General features: G+C 39.6%; 1 protein-coding gene across 2 annotated transcripts in view; it reads right to left on the bottom strand.

Moving 5' to 3' along the window:
• Positions 1 to 677: 677 nt before the first annotated feature.
• The window catches only part of ARHGAP6 (Rho GTPase activating protein 6), a 227,241-nt gene continuing 208,299 nt past the window's right edge, over positions 678 to 19,619 (bottom strand). The window contains exons 9-13 of one of the 2 annotated variants that reach the window (XM_075265042.1): positions 18,578 to 18,757; positions 13,323 to 13,420; positions 4,836 to 5,086; positions 2,705 to 2,788; positions 679 to 1,553 (exon numbers count right to left, since the gene is read on the bottom strand). In XM_075265042.1, the coding sequence (XP_075121143.1) occupies positions 862 to 1,553; positions 2,705 to 2,788; positions 4,836 to 5,086; positions 13,323 to 13,420; positions 18,578 to 18,757 (1,305 nt within the window). In that variant the 3' untranslated portion in view covers positions 679 to 861. Of the gene's footprint in view, positions 1,554 to 2,704; positions 2,789 to 4,835; positions 5,087 to 13,322; positions 13,421 to 18,577; positions 18,758 to 19,619 lie in introns of both variants that reach the window. The other variant, XM_075265043.1, reaches the window with a different exon arrangement.

Below are 19,619 nucleotides of genomic sequence, written 5' to 3'. Positions count from 1 at the left end.
GACACTAGACAAAGCAGTACTCTTTCAATGACTTGCAATACTTAATATATATATATTTCTAATCTACAGTGATTCCAGTTTATTGTTAGGAAACAATACAGGAAACTACACAAGATAAATATATATTTATATATATGTATATTTGTATATATTATATATAGCTTGCATTATAACTGTGCTTACCTACAACAGTGCCTACCACACACCAGCATGTAATGTGTTCAGGGCAGCACTGAAGTGGTTAACAAGATTTGCACACAGGACCACTGCTTAAGTCATTCCATAGTATACAGGCTTGGCCTGATATCTGACCTATTGATTGAATTATTTTCTATGTACACAGATACATGAACGTACCATGAACATGTTTCAGTTACGTTAGTCCCCCACAATATGGCTTGATTCTTAGCTAGCTTTCCGAGCACAGCTTAAAGGAACAGTTCTCTTTGTAAAAAAATTTCAAAGCACATAAACCAGCTTGTGCGTATTTGTTGTTTTATATATATATATATATATATATATATATATATATATATATGGCAAAACAAGCGCAGTGACAAAATAAAAAAGCAGATTTGTTGATTTTTCTTCATTATGAATTTTTAGGGAATGTAAAAATATCAAAAAGTTACTGTATTTGGCCATTAATTGTCATATTTTTTAAACCATTGGCAGATTTGTAAGTACTTAGGATAATAACAAACAGAATGTTGGAAGTGATATGAAGCACAGTCGCAAAATAAAATTTAAAATCAAAATTTAAAATGTGTAAAAAAATAAAAAGTTCATTTTTGACAATATCATTCTTCCCCTTAGTCCCTTAGCAATATCAGCATTTGTGACTTGATAACGTCAGAACCATCATACTAAGGTTTCAGGCAGTGTGTCTGGGTTATCGGCAGACAGAAGCTCCCATATCTGCCATCTTTCTCTCTGCCATTCTTGCCAGTCTGGATCAGTTAAAGTTTTACTGTTTTGGTTGTTGGCGGGAGTTTTCAATGAAGTCTGTCTATTTTGTATGGATTGCTCAGGGGGCTGAGTCCTTCCTACAGATGGCCCTACAACTGTCTCAGACCTTGGTAATCTCCATAGGGCCTGTTCAGCTGAAAACACTGGTGATCGATGTGGCTGGGATGAGCCTTGCTTTAAGGAGCCAGGATATGGTGGGGGGAGCCTTGCTTCATTTCTGTTTACATCAGAATGTCGTAAATTTAATGGTGGTGGTCTGTTCTGAGTGCAAGTTATCTGTGCATTGTCCACCATGATTTGTTCTGTGTTGCTTGAGGCTGGGTGATGTTCACATCTTGACTTGTGTTCATGGTTCCTTCTAGATGCCTCTGTTTGTGGTGTGCTGCTTAAACGCGTCACTGAGTTGTGTGGCCTGCAGTCCTGAAGGGCAGTAGAGGTGTGCGTCCTTCGTATATTTGGCTTTCCATTGTCTACTTCAACTGTGGAGTTTTTACACGAAGGCCAGTTCTGTGTCAGATTACTTTGTGAAAGAGAATGCTGTCCTTGGTGTAAGGAGCTGCTCTCATAAATATTCCCATATGAACCTAAAAGATGAAAGAGAGACATATTAAAGGGATACACAGTGGGACAGACATCTGCATTTAGATCTGTAGAGTGTTCTCTAATATTATATTGCAGAAGATGCCAGCTAGCTGTGATGCCTATGATGACTAAGCTCTTCATATAAGACAGTCATAATGCATATATTGCCCATTAATACCCAGTTGGGTGTCTGGGTGGAGCCTGATATTGTTTGTTTCTGTTCAGACTGTGTAGCAGCCTGACAGGATCTTTGAAGACATGACCATGACTGCCATGTGAATGTCACTGTGGAGCAACTTTTCTCTAAGGATAAAGGTAATTCTTCTCCACAGTCATCTGTGATACTGTAACCATGGTCAGGGTGGGAGACTCTATCACAGTGACTGACAAAAAACAATGGATGAAAAAACAATGGATGAAAAAGTGCTGCAAGTCCGAACGTTTGTCCATTGGTTTTAGTTTAAAAGAACAGATACCCTACGAACTCCATTATAGTAAATGGGGTCCACCAATCACTGTTAGTGTTTGTTGTTTTAGCTCTCCATGTTTCTGTCTTTCTAACCAGAATAACGGACACAACAGTGCAGAGGGGAACATAGCACCAAGATGCTACACGGCCTGAACTAAATCAAATAAAGTCAGGACCCCTGACTCTCTCTCCTCAGGTCTGGAGCAGCACATTACCCATTTTAGGGCTTGTGCACACAAAGTTAATGCAGGCGTATTTTAGCATAATACACGTGTATAGAATACACGTGTAAAAATAACACTCCCATTGACTACAATGAAATCTTTTTGGAGAGCCTGCACACAGAGTTTACACTCAGAATGAGCGGAGCGTAAACTCTGTGTGAAGGCTCCCGTATTCCATACACGCGTATTATGCTAAAATACGCTCGCGTTAACTCTGTGTGCACGAGCCCTAAGTCACATTCTGGGATAGGTTTTATTTACTACAGCTATACTCCATAGGTCACTGTATCTTACATATATACACCCTGACCTGCCCCTCCCCCACCCCGTTCCTGTAGAACCCCTTTAAATAATCATATTCTCTAGCTTGATGAGCTGTTCTGTAGGTCAACTCTTAATGGGCTGCTTGGCTTGTCACTGCATTTTTTTAGGACATAACACACATTACACTGAGCTATACCTGTCATTCCTTGATCTTTTGCTGCTGATTTTAGTGTTGAGTGCCATGTTCCCCATATGTCTAAGTTCTCCTGAGGAGTAGTATCTGTAATAAACAGACATGTGTAATTCTCTTTGTAGAAAATCCAACACGTAGAGAAATAATGTAAATTAAAGGTTAGTGTTTCACAGGAACTCTTCATATCACCCCAAACCTGCACATTGGTTGGGGTCACCTGAATCACACAGTGTTCTCTCCTTGTGAATCTGTTGATATCATATCTCTGCTTTTGTTAACATGTAAATTAGTTCTTTAAAGCCATTAGGACAACATCACTTACCTCTTTGAAGCAACAGCAATGCCTTTATTGCTCCATAGATTTCATTTGCATAGTGAAAAATACAGAGACATCTTGGCAACCAATTTAAAAGGGGAAAAACACTATTTGATTCAGGTGACCCTGTTTTATTTCTCTGCATGGCTGGGTGGATACATTGGGTGCTTGTGACAGACTCCCTTTAAAGCAGTTGAGATTTTAAAAATTGGTGGGCTATCCTTAAGATAGACTATAGGATTTAGAACAATGGGGTTCTGACCATTTGGAAAACAGCTCATCTGCAAGGGTTCCAAGTGTTCAGCAACCGGCATTATTAGCATTCTGAGCAGTACTTACTCAACATACTTTTAGTGAAAGAGGTTATCGGTACTACAATCAAGCTTTATGTGACACCGCTGAAATAACCCATAACTACCACTATTAAAAGTACAAGTCAGATATCTGACAAACTAAAACCAATGTCCTGGATAACACCTTTAAGACTAAATTCATCATTGGATGTATGTTCCAGAAAAAACTCCAGCATATATGCATAGAGAATACTATATGCTGATACTGGGACATCTTAGGTTGCGCTTTTTTATTCCAAGCAATGATGGCCTATATTAGCAATATGACATCAATATTTAAAAGGTGGCTAACCCCTTTAGTGGTATTCCAGTTACTTTGTATGTATTGATGTCTCAGGATAGCTCATCAATAAAAGATCAGCCGTTTGAAGGGTTTGTGGCGCTTTTGTGAGTGCCATGACTCCTTTACTATTTTCATCTCACAGTAAATGTTTTATAGCATCCATGTGATGTAAGTATAGCCTGGAATAACGTTGCATGGCTGCTATAAAACAGATGGTACGTGGTGTAAGTAATGAAGGGGTCAGAGTGCTCACACAAGCGCCACAGTCCTATCAAACAGCTGGTCTCTTACTGATGACCTATCTGGAGGATAGATCATTAATAGAAGGTAATAGGAATAAGCCTTTGGAAGGGTTATTCACTGCGGGTCCCCACTCAAGCTTCATGACAATGTTCAGGGAAAGTCTAATTCCCTGAATGCTGTCTTTTCTGTAAAGCTATTACACCTCAGGATCAGTGATCAGCACTCAGCTCTGTTGCTTGGAGAGTTCAGTACAATTACCTCTAAGGCAGCAAAGATGAGTGCTGATCTCTGCTACTGGATGCATATAGCGGACAAAGCGACCAGGGAATCATGCTTTCCCCGACTGATATCATGGTGCTGTGAGACCCCAGCCGTCCCCAGCTGGCAACGGGCCCCCTACTCCTCTGTAACTTTATTTGCCATGGGCATAGATAAAGAGGGCGCAAAAGGCAGTCACCATGCCTGATAAAGCCCAAAAGCTCCTATGTCACAATAAAAAGCACAAGTATAACACATGGTATATTAGGTGAAAACCAAGTCACCGATATTGCACTGGGCCCCAGGAGGTTCAATTTACATCTCTGTCATTTCCCAATTTTAAGAAGACTGTAAAGAAATTTAATCTAAATGTTTTGTGTCATTCCATTCTACAGAGATACATTCAAAGACTTTGCTGTCAAGTACTCTTGTTAAAGGGTGAAATGACCGAGGAGAAGATATTCTTCCATAAAATCAGTGCTAATGGCATGTTGTAGATTTCCAATTTCCTCCTCAGAGATTATGTTCAGCAGTACTTGTAAGCATGGGAGATCTATTGTTCAATACAAGCATTTTGTTTACGGCCGTCTCCCTCCAAAACCAGTCAAGTGAGTGAATTAGAAAGAGTGAATGAGAAAGCACACCTGCACAGCCTATAAATATAGAGGATTTATTACATACCTTTAGAACACCACTGTGCTGGGGCATTATCCTTTGTCTTGGATAGTAAATGGCTAACTAATGTATGGTGATCAGCAGCCTTTAACATCTCAGAGCTATTTTCTTGCCTTGCAGTTGCAGATCGATCAGACAGTACAGGGGAATTATTGTCATATGGAGACACATCACCACTGGATGCCTTGTTAGAGTCTGTGGATGAGTGTCTTCCTTCAATGGAAAAAGAACCTTCAGATCTTAACAATTCAGGACTCCTAGAAAGGAAGCCATGTAATCAGTTAGCAGTCATACTGAAAAAAGTTTGCATATGGGTGTTAGGTAACATCTGCATGAAGGTGTACAGTCCCCAGAATACATTTTACTGGTTGCATTCCAGTATGACAGTGTGCAATTGTTATTTATATGTACATATACAGTAAGCCGATGGCTGGTCAGGTAGCGGAGGAGGTGTACATCTCACCCAGACTACTCAGGTGGGTGAGATGAGAAAACGCCAGAAAACTTCAGCAAACAACTTTCGTCTGCTGAGCAGTTTGGTAAATGCTCAGTATTGGGCTGGATTTTTAGGAATGACAGGTAGGATGGTAGTGGGACCTGTCATTCCACCCCTTCCAGTCCACACTTTGGGGATGTTCCGGCAGTGACTCAGTAGCAGAGAGTCTCCTCGTCAAGGAGTCTTAAGAAGCCAGCTCCAGCAGCAACATTTTGGCAGAGCTTGGCTGGAGCGCTGACAGAGAGGTCATATTTTTGGAGCTGTGTCCTGAATGATTCAACTGGCTGTTGGATTTCTGTTATTCTAGGTGAGGTAACCTATTCTATGTTTAGTTAGAGCCTAGCCGGGCAGGTATTTATTTTTGCATTGTTTCCTTTTGTTGCTGCACTGCCTTTTTCAGTGAAAATAAACTCTACCTTTGTTTTGGACTAAAGAAACTGGACTTGTGTCTATGCCACCCCACCTAGCAACCCCTGACCCTGACAATATATATAGATAGATAAATATATCAAGATGCTACTCTTGTGATGATATGTGTGGTATAAAATGTTATGCCTAGAAACAGCCACTAGGGGGCAGACATGTACTATAGTTTAATGTGAATTTAAATTATACACAACACATTATGCAGTTTAGCTTGATACATTTGATAATAAACACAATTACGCTCGGTTCACACTAGCGCTGAGATCTCCGTTGTTTGGGTCCCAGCTACAACAGTGGTTACACACAAAGACCAGAGTACTCCACTGACTGTAACAGGGTCCGCCAGATATCCGCCATTTCAAAACTGAATGCAGCAGAGATAAAAGTCCTCCTTGCAGGACTTTATACTCTACCGATTTTTGTTGGTCTCTGCGACGGACAATACAAATGTGAGCCAAGGCTTAGCCTAAGAGCCAATGCATTTTAATACATCGATACACTGTCTAGATGGCGCCATATGACATTGATTAGAACCAACTCGACATACAGCATATACAGCAGATTTCATAAGTAAAAATAATGCATTCCTCTAAGTAAATATATCATATGTCTTGTAAGTATTTGTGAGGTGTTTATAAGTGAAATCATAACAAACATACCAAAACACTCTCATAAAAATAATATTCTTGTGAAATAAGTCTACAAAATCAACAATACTGAAAAAGTACACGCAGTACAGGAAATACATGAAAAGCATGGCAATGTCAAATATTGTTCCAATTAAGAATCTGAAATACAAACAGTGCTTCGTGGAGGTGTGTTACACAACTATATTGGCACGCGGGAGCAATGGGGAGCAGGGGAGAAGCACTCATATCCTGTGATCAGCCCTAATTGCTTGCAGAAAAGAAGGAGGAATGCGGCAAAGCGAAAGACGGCTGATAAAATGGAGAAGGATGAGGGTTGGTGAAGGTCTTCACCGCAGAGGGGAAAAACAAGGCTTGTTTAAAGTATGTGTGGAGGAATTGTTGTGACTGCTTTAATGTAGTCATGAAATACAATCTCTACATGTATTTATGGAGGTAGATAAATGGATAGATAATATGGTGATGGATCAATCAATGGTGAATATGAACTAACTGTGTATAGTAGTTGCACAGGGGCCCGTGGTGTTTTTTATTGTCTATTAGATAGTATATGAGACTTCAGTAATGATTTTCATCTATGGCTCAAGAGGGCAGCTGCAGGAATTTTTGTAGACCAACAAAGGAGGCAACCCATACTGTAACTAGTAGTCTCTTCTCATGAAATTAGTAGTTGGAATCCAAGTGGCCCATATACACTTTATGTACTGGCCTCAATACAAGCTGTGTCCACTTCTGAGATAGGTACATAGATGGTCAGAGTTCATCTTTTCCCTTTATCTGCTATCTTTTAGCATGCCTGTAACTTTGGCTAGAATCATTGTGGAACAAGACACTGTGCATGTTTCTTACTCCACGGAATAGGTCATCACTATCAGATCAGCTGGGGTCTGACACCTGGACCATGCCCCGATCATTCATTTAGATCACCAGAAGCTATATATTAGGTTTATGGCTGGAAGCAGCCCTCCTCCTGTTCATGGGCTTCATACTTCCCATTGAATACACATTCTTGACTATGGCTCAAAGAAAACACAACAAAATCTGCAACAAAAGGAGCTGCGTTTCCACAATGTGGGGCTCTAGCCTAAAACACATTAGTGGGACTATACTAAGGTTTTTATGACAGTATTCTGAAATTAAATTAACAAGTTTTAGTACATGTCACTTATGCCACTTTTGTAGAAAGTGGGTTGGATGTGGGCAGGAGGGGCAGGAAACTGGCAAAAAAGATATCAGAAATCTACTTATGTTCCTAGTTGGCATACCTTTCAGTTCTGACACATTTCAGTTCTGGCTTTAATATTTGTGGAGCATGCCAATGAGAATATGATTTAGACCGCTGTAATACATACTCCACAACATGAAGCATGGTTTCTGGCATAAATTCTGCTGTATTTAGCTTAGGAAATTTCCCCTATTGTATTTTAAATGGAGTCTGTCAAGTCCAAAAAGCCTCCCAAACCAATTGCAGTGGCATGTAGGAGCCTTTAATAGGAGCACATGCATACCTTTATGACCAACTTATGAAGCAATTCTGAGATAATCATATTTTTATGAATATGCAAATCAGCCTGACAGTGGACCAGGGCAGGGCCTGATGTACAAGCCAACCATGAATCAGATAGTGACTGGAAATGTCAGCATTGGCCAGAAGAGAGACGCTAGGCACCGATTCAAGGGGTGAGCTGGAGCACTGGCAACTATCTGTAGGTAAATCAGGCCCAATTCAGATGCACTTGCAGGCTAATTTGCATATCTGTATAATGATAATTATCTCTGCATTGCTTCATTGCCACAAAGGTATGTTTCTGCTTCCATTAAAGCCCCCTGCATTGCACTATTATTGGTTTTGGGGGTCATTTGGACCTAACATACACCCTTTTACTCTAGATGCACTATGTATGAATGATTTTGTGAGTCCAACTGTGGAGAAGGCTTCTCCTTGCCATTGGCTACATTATACTAAATGTAATACAATAAATCTTTGTGTAGTTTATTTGTACATCAATTTGACTATACATGGTCACTGCTTATGTTGTAAACAGGGGAAGATAGCACTCACCAAAGCCAGGAAATAGATACATATAATGAAAAGCAAATGGTAGGAATGGATATTCCAGAGAAGCTTGCCTAGAATATTTAACCCTTACGCTAACACATCAGGGGTTACTTTTTCCAAAGTTCTAACACTTTAGCTATGATTGAAAAGAAAAGGTGCAAACATAATGCAGGGGTAAAGACTATTATTTTCTGCCACATGGAGCGATACATTCTGTACAGTTTTATTGTCGCTTAGAGTTGATTATAATACACCGAGTAGGTTCTTTAGTCTTTGTGACATTTAAGTTGTGTGGGAGTTGTGTGACTCATTTTATGAAATTACATTAAGCCTACCTGTTGCTATGTTACAGTATCTTACATGGTACCTATTGGTTAGATGTGGCTCACACATTATTGTATGTGCTACATTCAGGAAGACTCCTGTTATGCTATGTGTTTTTCGATGTGTTTGTCATGCAGTAGACTATCACCTGATGGGTGCATGGACCTGACAAGTGTTAGCCCTGAGCAAGCAGTATGTCATACATTTCATCAAATAACAAAAGAAAGGAAGACAAAACAACACATATGACAGTAAAATGTTACACTGAACGGGAAATCAATGACACATAAATGAACTTCTGGGACAGATGGATGACAGGAAGGAAGGAAAAACTGAGATTATCCACAGTCATGGTGTATTAAGATACCTTAAAAATTATGTTTTACTATAATCTGATATTCCTTCCGGCAATTTCTTAGAATAGAAAAATACTCTATGTTAAAGCATTTAATATTTTAATGTATTGAGGTCTTTTTTGCTGGAGATACAGTACAGTAGTGTTTGCTTTTATGCATTTCCCTTAAGATTGGTTCACATCTGCTTTTGTATTCCGTCCGGGGAGAGTCCGCATGAAGACCCCCCGAACGGAATGCAAAAGCAATTACAAGCGCTGTGCTGTAAAAGCACATGGACCTAATAGACTATAATGGGGTTCGTGTGCTTGCCGTGCACTGCCCGTGCGAATCATGTACGCATTTTACAGTTATGCAGGCTGCTCTAGAGAATGGGTATATTCACCACCACCTATGGATGCCTATGTCATGTATAGCATCAGGTCCAAAGAGCAGACAGCTTTGGTCACCTGAAGCAGTTATTTCTTTGTTCACACATGGCTACAACAATAATGTTAATCTAATATCAAATTTTGCCTTTACAGCAGTCCCAAATTTCAGTTTCTCTTTTTTTTGTTATTCGTTTTTGAACACCTGCTTTCCAAACCCCATAACTTTTTTTATTTTTCCATTCACAGAGCCATATGAGGGCTTAGTGTTTGTGGGACAAATTATTGTTCGTGTTGCTACCATTCATTATTCTGTACAAGTTACTGGGGTGCTGGAGAAAAAAATCAGAATGGGGTGGAATTGGAGAAAAAGTGCATTTGTGAGACTTTCTTATGGGCTTCGTTTTTGTGGCATTCACACTACAGCCAAAATGACATGGCACCTGTATTCTATGATTTGGCAGGGAACAGACCAAATATGTGGCGTAATGTATATGATAAAGATTGCAAATATTGGTGTATTTCAAAATTTGAACGCCACAAAATAACGCGCCGTTTACAATCCATGCTCCCATTGAAACCAATAGGAGCGTATACGGCCTGCAAAATCTCACACGGCATATATGTGCCAGGTCACGCGGCACGTTACTCCGTGTGAATGGGCCCTAATACTAATTCAGATTCTTTCTAGTTGGTAAAAACAAAAAAAATCTAAACTAATAATATGAATAACCTAGCACTTCCTTCTTAATATATACTGTGTATGCACCTTGAATAGTATGGTTTATGGGGTTCATCTGCCATGATTGATGTGGAACCCTCATGTAGTTAAACATTACACAATGTAGTATTTTTTTACTTGCACATTAATATAATGTTGTATGATTCCTGTTTTACGATAAGATTATGAAATAGGGTTTACAAAAACTGCTGTAAACCGTCATACAAGATAAAAATGATATGCTGGGACTGCTCTCCAAAACTAGCGCTAGAAAGTTTTTAGGCTCATCCTAATATTTCTCACCCAAGAAGAATATCCTCTTTTGCTTTATTTAATAAAGATATAAAATCTCAACAGACCACGTCTTACAATTAATTGCGTCCTTTCATTTTCAGCATTTGTGTAAATACATGCCATTCCCAAGTTTCTAAATTTCTTTACTCAGAACTCAGTTCTTGACCCCGGTATTCTGGCATTGTGCCTAGACGTTCATCTGAATCCGCCCTTTTTCGAGCTCCATCTGCTATTTACTCAGTCCACTTCAGTCTATGATATCATGCTGTTATTGTATGTACTTTATAAAGTCATGGTTTTCTTTACTTTCCTAAGGTCATTGGAGAGAGGATCAAGACTGCTGGTCACTGAGTCAGGGATGACAGTTTTATGGATATACTTACTTATATTTTAAGAGTTATGTCAGTTCCATACAGTAGGAATTTAGTGTTACTGCAGCCTTAGCCGTCTGTTATATATTTTCACAAATACTGATTGAAAAGTGGACAACATGTCTTGTTATTAAGGTTACTAGGCATCTATTCTGTTTCATGAACTCATCATATTTTTAGGGTATTTATTATCTTTTACTTCAGACTAAAATGCTATAGCGCATTTATGTAGGTGACAGCTACAAAGATTTGGTTCGTAAAACCATGCATTTCAGCCTTACACTGGAGAAAGCTACTACTTTGCCTAGAACCTCCTACTTTGGCAGCAACTCATCTCTTTTTGAGCCAGGACAAGCCGAATTTGCTAGGATTGTCTCTGAAAATTCATGACAATCCAAGGAAATGCTGGGGACTGCTGGAAGGTTTGGTAGGTGCCTGTGTTCAGGAAATTAGAGGCTAGCAGCAAATTTGCAGTGTATAAAATACATGGCAGAGGTCTATGTAAAGAGTCTGTATGAGGCCTGAGCCCCACGTGGCATATATACCACGGTTTGGCCCTAGAAAAAAAAAACGCAGTATTTTACAGGCACTGCATAGTGAATCCCATCCCCACACTGCAGGAAAATACGTGCAGCGGAGACGCTGTGACGCTATGATATCCAAAACTGTCATGCTTTTGGAAATTGCAGCATGTCAACAGAAATTACTTTCCATGAAAAACGCTGCAGGAAAAAACAACGCATCATTGTTTTTACCGCTTTTTTTTGCAGAGGAAAACTATATGGGGCCTTATCCTTAGGATGGTATAACACTTCAGAGTAAAACTGGATATAGTTTTTCATACTAGGATTGCAAGAAAAAACTCACAAGAACAGAACTGCCATAAATTTACCTTTCTCACTGTTTTCATATTATACCATATGGAAACACTGAACCTCATTTACTGTCAATGTTGTGCCAGAATTCTGTTGCATGTTCTTATTGGAGCAAACAGATTTAGACATTTATTATTGACTTAATCACGTTGGGACTATTCCATCCACTAGAAAAAATATGAATAAGAAATAATAGGATCAGGGGATAATCATACTCATTAGGGAGAGTGTGCACCTACACAGGCGTACGGAGACTTACAAGCCATTTCTGCTTCACTGGGGATTATGGGTAAAATATGCAAATCTATTCTCCAGGATGTAATTAGTTGAACAGTGCCTCTGTTTTCTGTCCTCTAGGGGCAGCCCCCTTAACATCATGCATGGCTCACTTAATGAGCCTAATAATATAATGCGGGGATTATTGCCAAACTAGTATTTTTATTCCAAAAGGAACAGATTCCCAGCTATGAACAGCGCTGTTTTGATCTGTTGGATCTCCTCAACATAGTGTAGGGATACTAGTTTGGCAGAGTGAGAGACTATAGACCAGGATCAGGGAATGATCATACTCATACCCTGCATTATGTTATTAGGCTCATTAAGTGAGTCATGAATGATGTTAAGGGGGCTGCCCCTAGAGGGCAGCAAACAGAGGCACTGTTCTCCTAATTACATCCTGGAGAATAGGTTTGCATATTTTACTACTAAGAAATAATACATAGAGATATTGGTAATGCTGCATCTTTGACCTCAGTATTTATTGGCTGTCAGGACATAACACAATGAGGAGGTAGGGTGTAGAATAGGGACCTTTCTGATTTTGTCTATTCTTACGCCATTAATTATCAGGGATGGAATCTATCACTATGCTGTCAATCATCAGGGATGTATCAATATTATCTCTAATTGTGATCATAAGGGTTTATTGCCTTATCTTATATCTGCCTTTGTTCCTCACTAACATGAGACTTTTTCTATATTAGTTTATGAGACAGGAGAGGGTTCGGAAAATACACTCAAATAATTGCCGCTGTTTCATTCTGCTGTTCCTTGCTATTTTACACTGTTTTGTTGTAAATAAGAAGCTGATAATACACAGAATGAGGCAATAAATCAATTATCCAGTCGGTAGGAGAATTCTGCTCGGCACAACCCTGTTTCATAGAGTTGTACATGTGAGGCGGAATGTAGAGACCAATATAAGGTCAACAAAGCAGTTGGATTTCAGATAAGGAGCTGGAGAACAGCTCAAAAAATGATGAAAGAAACAGAAATCCATAATAAAATAGATTACACAGTTTCTTATTTTCACCTGTACTATTCAATTCTGAAAAGTTGTTTATAACTGGAAGTACAATTTTAGTATGGCTACACTGCTTGCGACACACATACTGGCGATATGTCAAATATAGACATTCACACTGTTCTGGAGGTCCCATATGTGAACATGCTTATAATGTCCGGTATACAAACACAGCCAGCCTTCTAAAGCAGTATGATATGTATTCAGATAACTACACATTTCTTTATAAAAAAGAGTTGTAAACATATATACATACGACGACTGAGAGGCTTTTCTTCTGAGTAGATAGTCTACTACATCAGGATCGGTCTCTAATAGGCTAAGGAGAACTTCATTCTGTAAATCTGGAGGCACCTACGAAAATAAAATCAATAAATATGTGAGTGCATATCTGGCCTCGGTTATGTCCAGTGTGGTATACTTTTATTTTTTACTGCATTCTACAGTAAAATCATACTACAAATAAAATATATGTTGCTATGGTAAAAATATTTCCACTTTCTGCCCTAGAAAAGCATCAAAGAGGACGTGTCCCACAACACAGATGCTGATGTAGAATGGGTGGGGAATGCATATATATTGTCTATCTGTCTGGGTTAATGTCAGCTGTCATAATGTCAATTATTTTATCAAAACCTTATTGTTCAATTCACATTGTTTAAGGATTAAGAAGAGAGGACTACTTGTTTTATGGATCACATACATAAGTGGTGCTTGTGCAAATAAAAATTACAATGTTTGGCTGTGTTCACATCTGGATCAAAAACCAAAGAAACCACTATCCACACACCAAAAGTTGAATCAAATATAATACATTTTATTGATATCCACTAAAAGCAGGAAAAACATATAGAGCAAATAACTAACAATGCATATGGGAATGAGATAATCAAAGTACCAGTATTACCAAAACAATGCAAGGAGAATTGTGCAAAGTCAAGATCTCATAAAGGTGCAGAGAGGTGTATAATGCAGACAGCAAATCTATAAGGAGTATAAATGTATATAAACCATAATCATAGATTGTAAGCCCTCGCGGGCAGGGCCCTCTACCCTGCTGTGCCAGTCAGTCACAGTTAGTATTATATCTACCTGTATATTTTGTGTACTGTATGTAACCCCCATATGTAAAGCACCATGGAATTAATGGTGCTATATAAAAAAACAATAATAATAATAACAAATCATGATCGTAAATAACACCACTACTGAACTACAAGCATATAGATGTGACTTGACACATACCTACACTGTCAGGATGGCCCAATTGTAAATACAGTTTTTTGACATTCTTCTGTTATATAAAATAACATAAAAATGACTAAAAAAATGTTTAGATGTAAACCTAGTCTTTTTTATTTATATTTTACTAGTAGTTGTGATCAACAACCGACATGTGTATCAAGCACTTTGGCAGCATAATAGGGCCTTCAGAATAATTGGAATTTGATCCTTGCAGTACCATCAAATACATGTTATGGGTACAAAAATAACATTGACAATTGAGTATTAGCTGCAAAAATCCAGTACTGATAAGTTGTTGAGACTAATAACCATACTCAGATAAATGTCTCTCCCAACCTCAATATTAAACACTACACTATCACACAGACTTTGAATATATATGGTCAGCTTAAATTTGGCATTCTCATGCATTTTCATGTATATTCTGTCTATATTTATGACCTGTCCTTAGAATAGAATAGCAGGAGGGAGGAGAAGTGTTTAGCAGGAGAACAGAGCAATTTAGCAGGAGGCACAAAGTATGTGCAACTTTGAAGAGGCCACAGAGCTTATCTAGAGCAGTGGCCATGTCTTCTGCTGACTAGTGGCAGCTCCACCAGACAGACTACCAACAGTAAAGAAATATACTGGCATATCTAAACAGTATGTCATCACCTCCTGTAGTGGGAAAACCTATGTAATGAATCAAGATGAGTGGCAGAGCAAATATTATAATAGATCACCATGCAGGAATAGTAGATTGTGGTAGAAATGAACAATATGACATGGGATGCCTGCATGTGGATGGCAGTACTGACGTATTGTGCTTGGTCTATAACCAGAATAAACAAGGTATGGGTTAATGTTCTATACAATTCTGTCATTTGATTTTTAATCACTGCTCCTTTATGCTCATTTGCAATACTTAACGTATGATGGGAAACTGTAAAGTAATTGGCTTCACATCAAAGATACTTGTGTAATGTTTTTCCATTGTTATTATTTCCCGGCTGCAAACATCAGATGAAAAGTAACGAAAGCAGTATTTGGCTTAGCTGTGTCAGCAATGTAAGTGAGCAGTGTCAGAGAAACAGCACAACACTCAATTGTCATTTTCAGGAATCTGATTTACAGGCATGCAATGTGTACATGTAACAAATTACTGCAGCAATTGTAATAGATACAATTTATTATAAGGTGAAACTAAATCTGACATTTCACACAATGGTTGACAGGTAGGTGGCCAATACAATAAATCAAGTGCCAATGTCTGTTAGTTCAATTCACAAAAATATAAAGCAGACTTTGTGGAACCAATGTTCTCCAGTTTGATTTCTTCATAGGGTGTCCAGTTCTTTTTTTATTGCTGACACATCCTCAGGTCATCAAAAAGGAAACGCTGTTTATTTTTCAGCAACTATGCAATCTAATTACAGCCTTGTCCCATTCACTTCTATAGAAGGGGCTATAATTACATTGCAAATAAATTGTATGATATTAACTGCGAAGGGGGTCATAGTGCTCGCACAAGCACTGTAACCCCATCCAAACAGCTGATCAGCCCCCACTGATCATTTATTGATGACTAGAGATGAGCGAGTAGTTAAATACTCGAGATTCGAATATTCGATTCGAGTAGTCTATGGGATTAAAATGCTCGTTTGAGGGGAAACCAATATTCGACAAATGGGAGTCACCAAGTCCACGAGTAGCACAAGAGTGTTGAGGAGGAGCGGTAGAGTGCGGTACTTGGGCAGTCAGCACCGAGAACTATCGAGTAAAAGCAAAAGCAGTACCCCGCACCTGCTGACACGCCATTAACCCTGTACGGTATATCTGTATGATTATGGGGACACATTATTATTATGGGGACACTTGTTTTCTGGCGTAAAGGATCATAGTGCAGTACGTACAGTATATGCCACATATCACATAATTCAAAGACAAGCCTCCTGCAGAACCAGCATTGTTCGGCTGAATGCTATACAGTGTATAGCATTCGGCCAATGAATGCTGGTTCTGCAGGAGGCTCGTCTTTGACGAGGCGGAGTCTGGTTCTACAGGAGGGATGCTGGGGATTGCTACTCAAAGGTACTATCCTGCGGGTCTATCATTCTCCCCATGCTGTGTCCTACTCCTTCCACTTTGCTTTTACTCGTCCTGCAGAACCAGCATTGATTGGCCGAATGCTATACACTGTATAGCAGGGGTGCTCACACTTTGTAGGCATGTGAGCTACTTTAAAACATGACCAAGTCGAAAGATCTACTACCCACTTCTTGTGGGCGGGGCCAGGGTGGGCCTGTGGGCGGGGCGTGTCTGTGGGCGGGCTCGGGCGGAGCATGAGAGCAGGAGACAGCGGTGTTCTGTGGCCGCCCAGGGATCCCCGCTGTCTGCTTGTTCACAGCGCAGGCTGAGAGTTATCTCTGGACACTGGCAGGCTGGGGCTGCGGCAGCCCCACCTGCCAGTGTCCGTAGATGTCTCTCAGCCTGCGCTGTGAACAAGCAGCACTCCGGCCCCCTCCATCCCTAAGAGCGGCCTGCAAGTGTCCGGAGTGCTTGTTCAAAGTGCAGGCTGAGAGTCGTCTCTCAGCCTGCACTATGAACAAGCAGACACCGGGGATCCCTGGCTGCATCCCGCAATCGACCCATACGTCCATTGCGATCGACCAGTAGATCACGATCGACGTATTGGGCACCCCTGCTGTATAGCGTTCGGCCAATCAATGCTGTTTCTGAATCAAATTTTTACTGCGAATAGCGAGTAGTATTCAATCGAGTACAAGTATTTTGAATCCCGTAGTATTCGATCGAATACCTACTCGATCGAATACTACTCGCTCATCTCTATTGATGACCGATCCTGTGACTGATCCAGCTGGAGAAGGACATTAAACTTGGGGGGGGGGGGGGCTTAATAATGTGGGAGCAGATGGTGAGTGAGATTAAACCTAGGGGTGCCTGGGAGGATTTAATAGTCTATGGGAGAAACTGGAGGGTCATATTAAACAGTGGGGGTAGCTGGAAGGGGACATTAAACTGGAGGCAACTGAAAGGGGATATTAACCTGAGAGGAGAGGGACTTCATACTGTGAGGGCAGCTGGGCAAGGGGGGGGGGGGGGGGAATAATGCTGTAAGAGCAACTGGAGCGGGATATTACAATGTACGGGCATTCCATGTCATAGTAACTGTAGGGGTGTTAAAAGTATGTGGGTGCTACATGTGTGTGGCAGCACATTATGACTCTCTTTCAGTCCTTTGAAAGTAGGCAGGCATGAGAAAGGCACAACAGCTTGATAGATTTTCAGCATGATTAAACAATTGCCATATTGTGAGACATATAATTTCTATGCTGTAGTAAATCTAGTTTGATAATTCTAATGCAAACTGTTCTTGGTATGAGGTAAAAACAATTTTCTATGTGCTGGAGAAAAATTCCTTCCTGAAGCCGAGGCCCTGCGTAGCGGAAATACTGCAGCATAATAGAAGCAGAAAGACTGAAGAGGAAAATTCTGTGATGCTTTTCCGACGTGTTTTTTCCACAGGCGCATTTTGGACTTAGCTTAAATCAGAATTAATCCCAGGATCAACAACTCATCACCAGTACTTCATATAGGAGTACAGCGGCTACCAGGGGGCATTAACTCTTCTCTATGTCCACGCACAGAAGGTGTACAAAATCTATCTATTATGCTTTTACTCTGTAGGAGGCACGTTTTGGCTTAAAAATACTACAGCATGATACTGGCTTGTGAAATTATAAAGAATTGTGCTCCTCTTAATAAAAATGTCACATCTCAGGTGGTACAAGGGCCAGAAATTGAAATGTATCTGTTGTTACTTATGCCCACTTTGCATCCCCTTAGAAAGCAGTGGCGTGAGCATCATAAACACTGCAAAAAGGTACAACTTTATATGCCAAAATTAGGCCTTTTTATGCCAGACAACTGGCATATTTATGTTGTTTCCATTACCCAATAAGAGAAGTTCCCATTTAAGAAGAAAGTAGTACAAAAAGGAAATATTCACAAATATGTGTACATATTTTATGGTAAAAAAAAAAAAAAAACCTCTCTTGCTTCTGGGAATCCCATGTTGTTATTTCAAAGTGATATTAACTGAAAACTAAAATATTCACAGAATGAAGAATAGAAAATAAATAATCCTCCCTAAGATAATAGCATTCAACCAAAACGATAATAACTCAGTTGATGCTTTATAAAAAGTGTCAGCTTTTCATACACAAATCTTTTACACATTAAGGGCTGACTAAACTATTTGCTTACCATAAAGAGGTTTTCGTAATTTTCAATCATCTTCTGCACCACAGAGATAATGGTTGTACTCTCTTCGGCCCTGGCAGTACTTTGGACTGTAAACTCTTTGTCAGATGACTTCTGCTTGTGCAACAGATTAGGCCCAAATATTGTTGCCAGGTTTAATGAAGTCATTTTGTTCCCGGTAATCTAATAAAAATCCCATTAGATAGAGAAGTACATGATCAGAATGCATGTAACAACGTTTATGACCTTGTCTATAGTATCGCTTTATATTTCTTGGGTAAGTTGGCAAATGGAAAAGTTATATGAAATATTCTCTCTGTACCGTATTGATGCATAGGCTGTATGGCTACCCCATGGGTGTTTTTTATTTATTTTTTTACTGTTTAACACCATCTGTATTTCTTAAGAAACTTAATTTTATTTTAAAGCAGCTCTTCAGGTTCATGATAAGGGCATAGGTAAAATAGCTGGTGCCCTCCTTTTTATCTTTCTGGTCTGGTTCCTGTGATTCCCATTTTCCTTTTCCAAATGTCCACATGCTTTCATGATCTAAGACACTCTCCCACTGCTTTAAGGAATAACTCTGGGCAAAGAGAAACTGGAGGATGTATTCCTTAGGTTAAGGCTCTGCAGATTTCACTGCATTTTTTGAGCCAAAACCAGGAGTGGGTTGAACAGAAGAGAGAAGTATACGTAGTTCTTTTATATTTCCCACACCATTTATGGCCACTTCTGGATTTGGCTCGAAAAACTGCATCAAAATTTGCAACAAAAAATCAGATTTTCTGCTTCACGCTGAAGTCCCATGTGGCATTCTTAAGTCTCTGGAAAGTGGACAGGTTTCCTAGAATCCCACCCAGAGATTGTAGAAAAATACCCACATTGGAAATGCTGTGATTTCCATAACCGTTGTGGTTTTGGATATCGTAGCATGTCAATTATACTTCCAGAAGCGCTGGTGGTTTACCTATAGGTATAACTGAAGAAGAAAGTCTGCAGAATTTTCTATGAAAAGCGCTGTGGGTACAACCGTGATGTGTTTCCG

Source organism: Leptodactylus fuscus, chromosome 2, assembly GCF_031893055.1.
Source record: "Leptodactylus fuscus isolate aLepFus1 chromosome 2, aLepFus1.hap2, whole genome shotgun sequence".
NCBI classification, from domain to species: domain Eukaryota; kingdom Metazoa; phylum Chordata; class Amphibia; order Anura; family Leptodactylidae; genus Leptodactylus; species Leptodactylus fuscus.
This window is presented reverse-complemented; position numbering and strand designations above follow the sequence as displayed.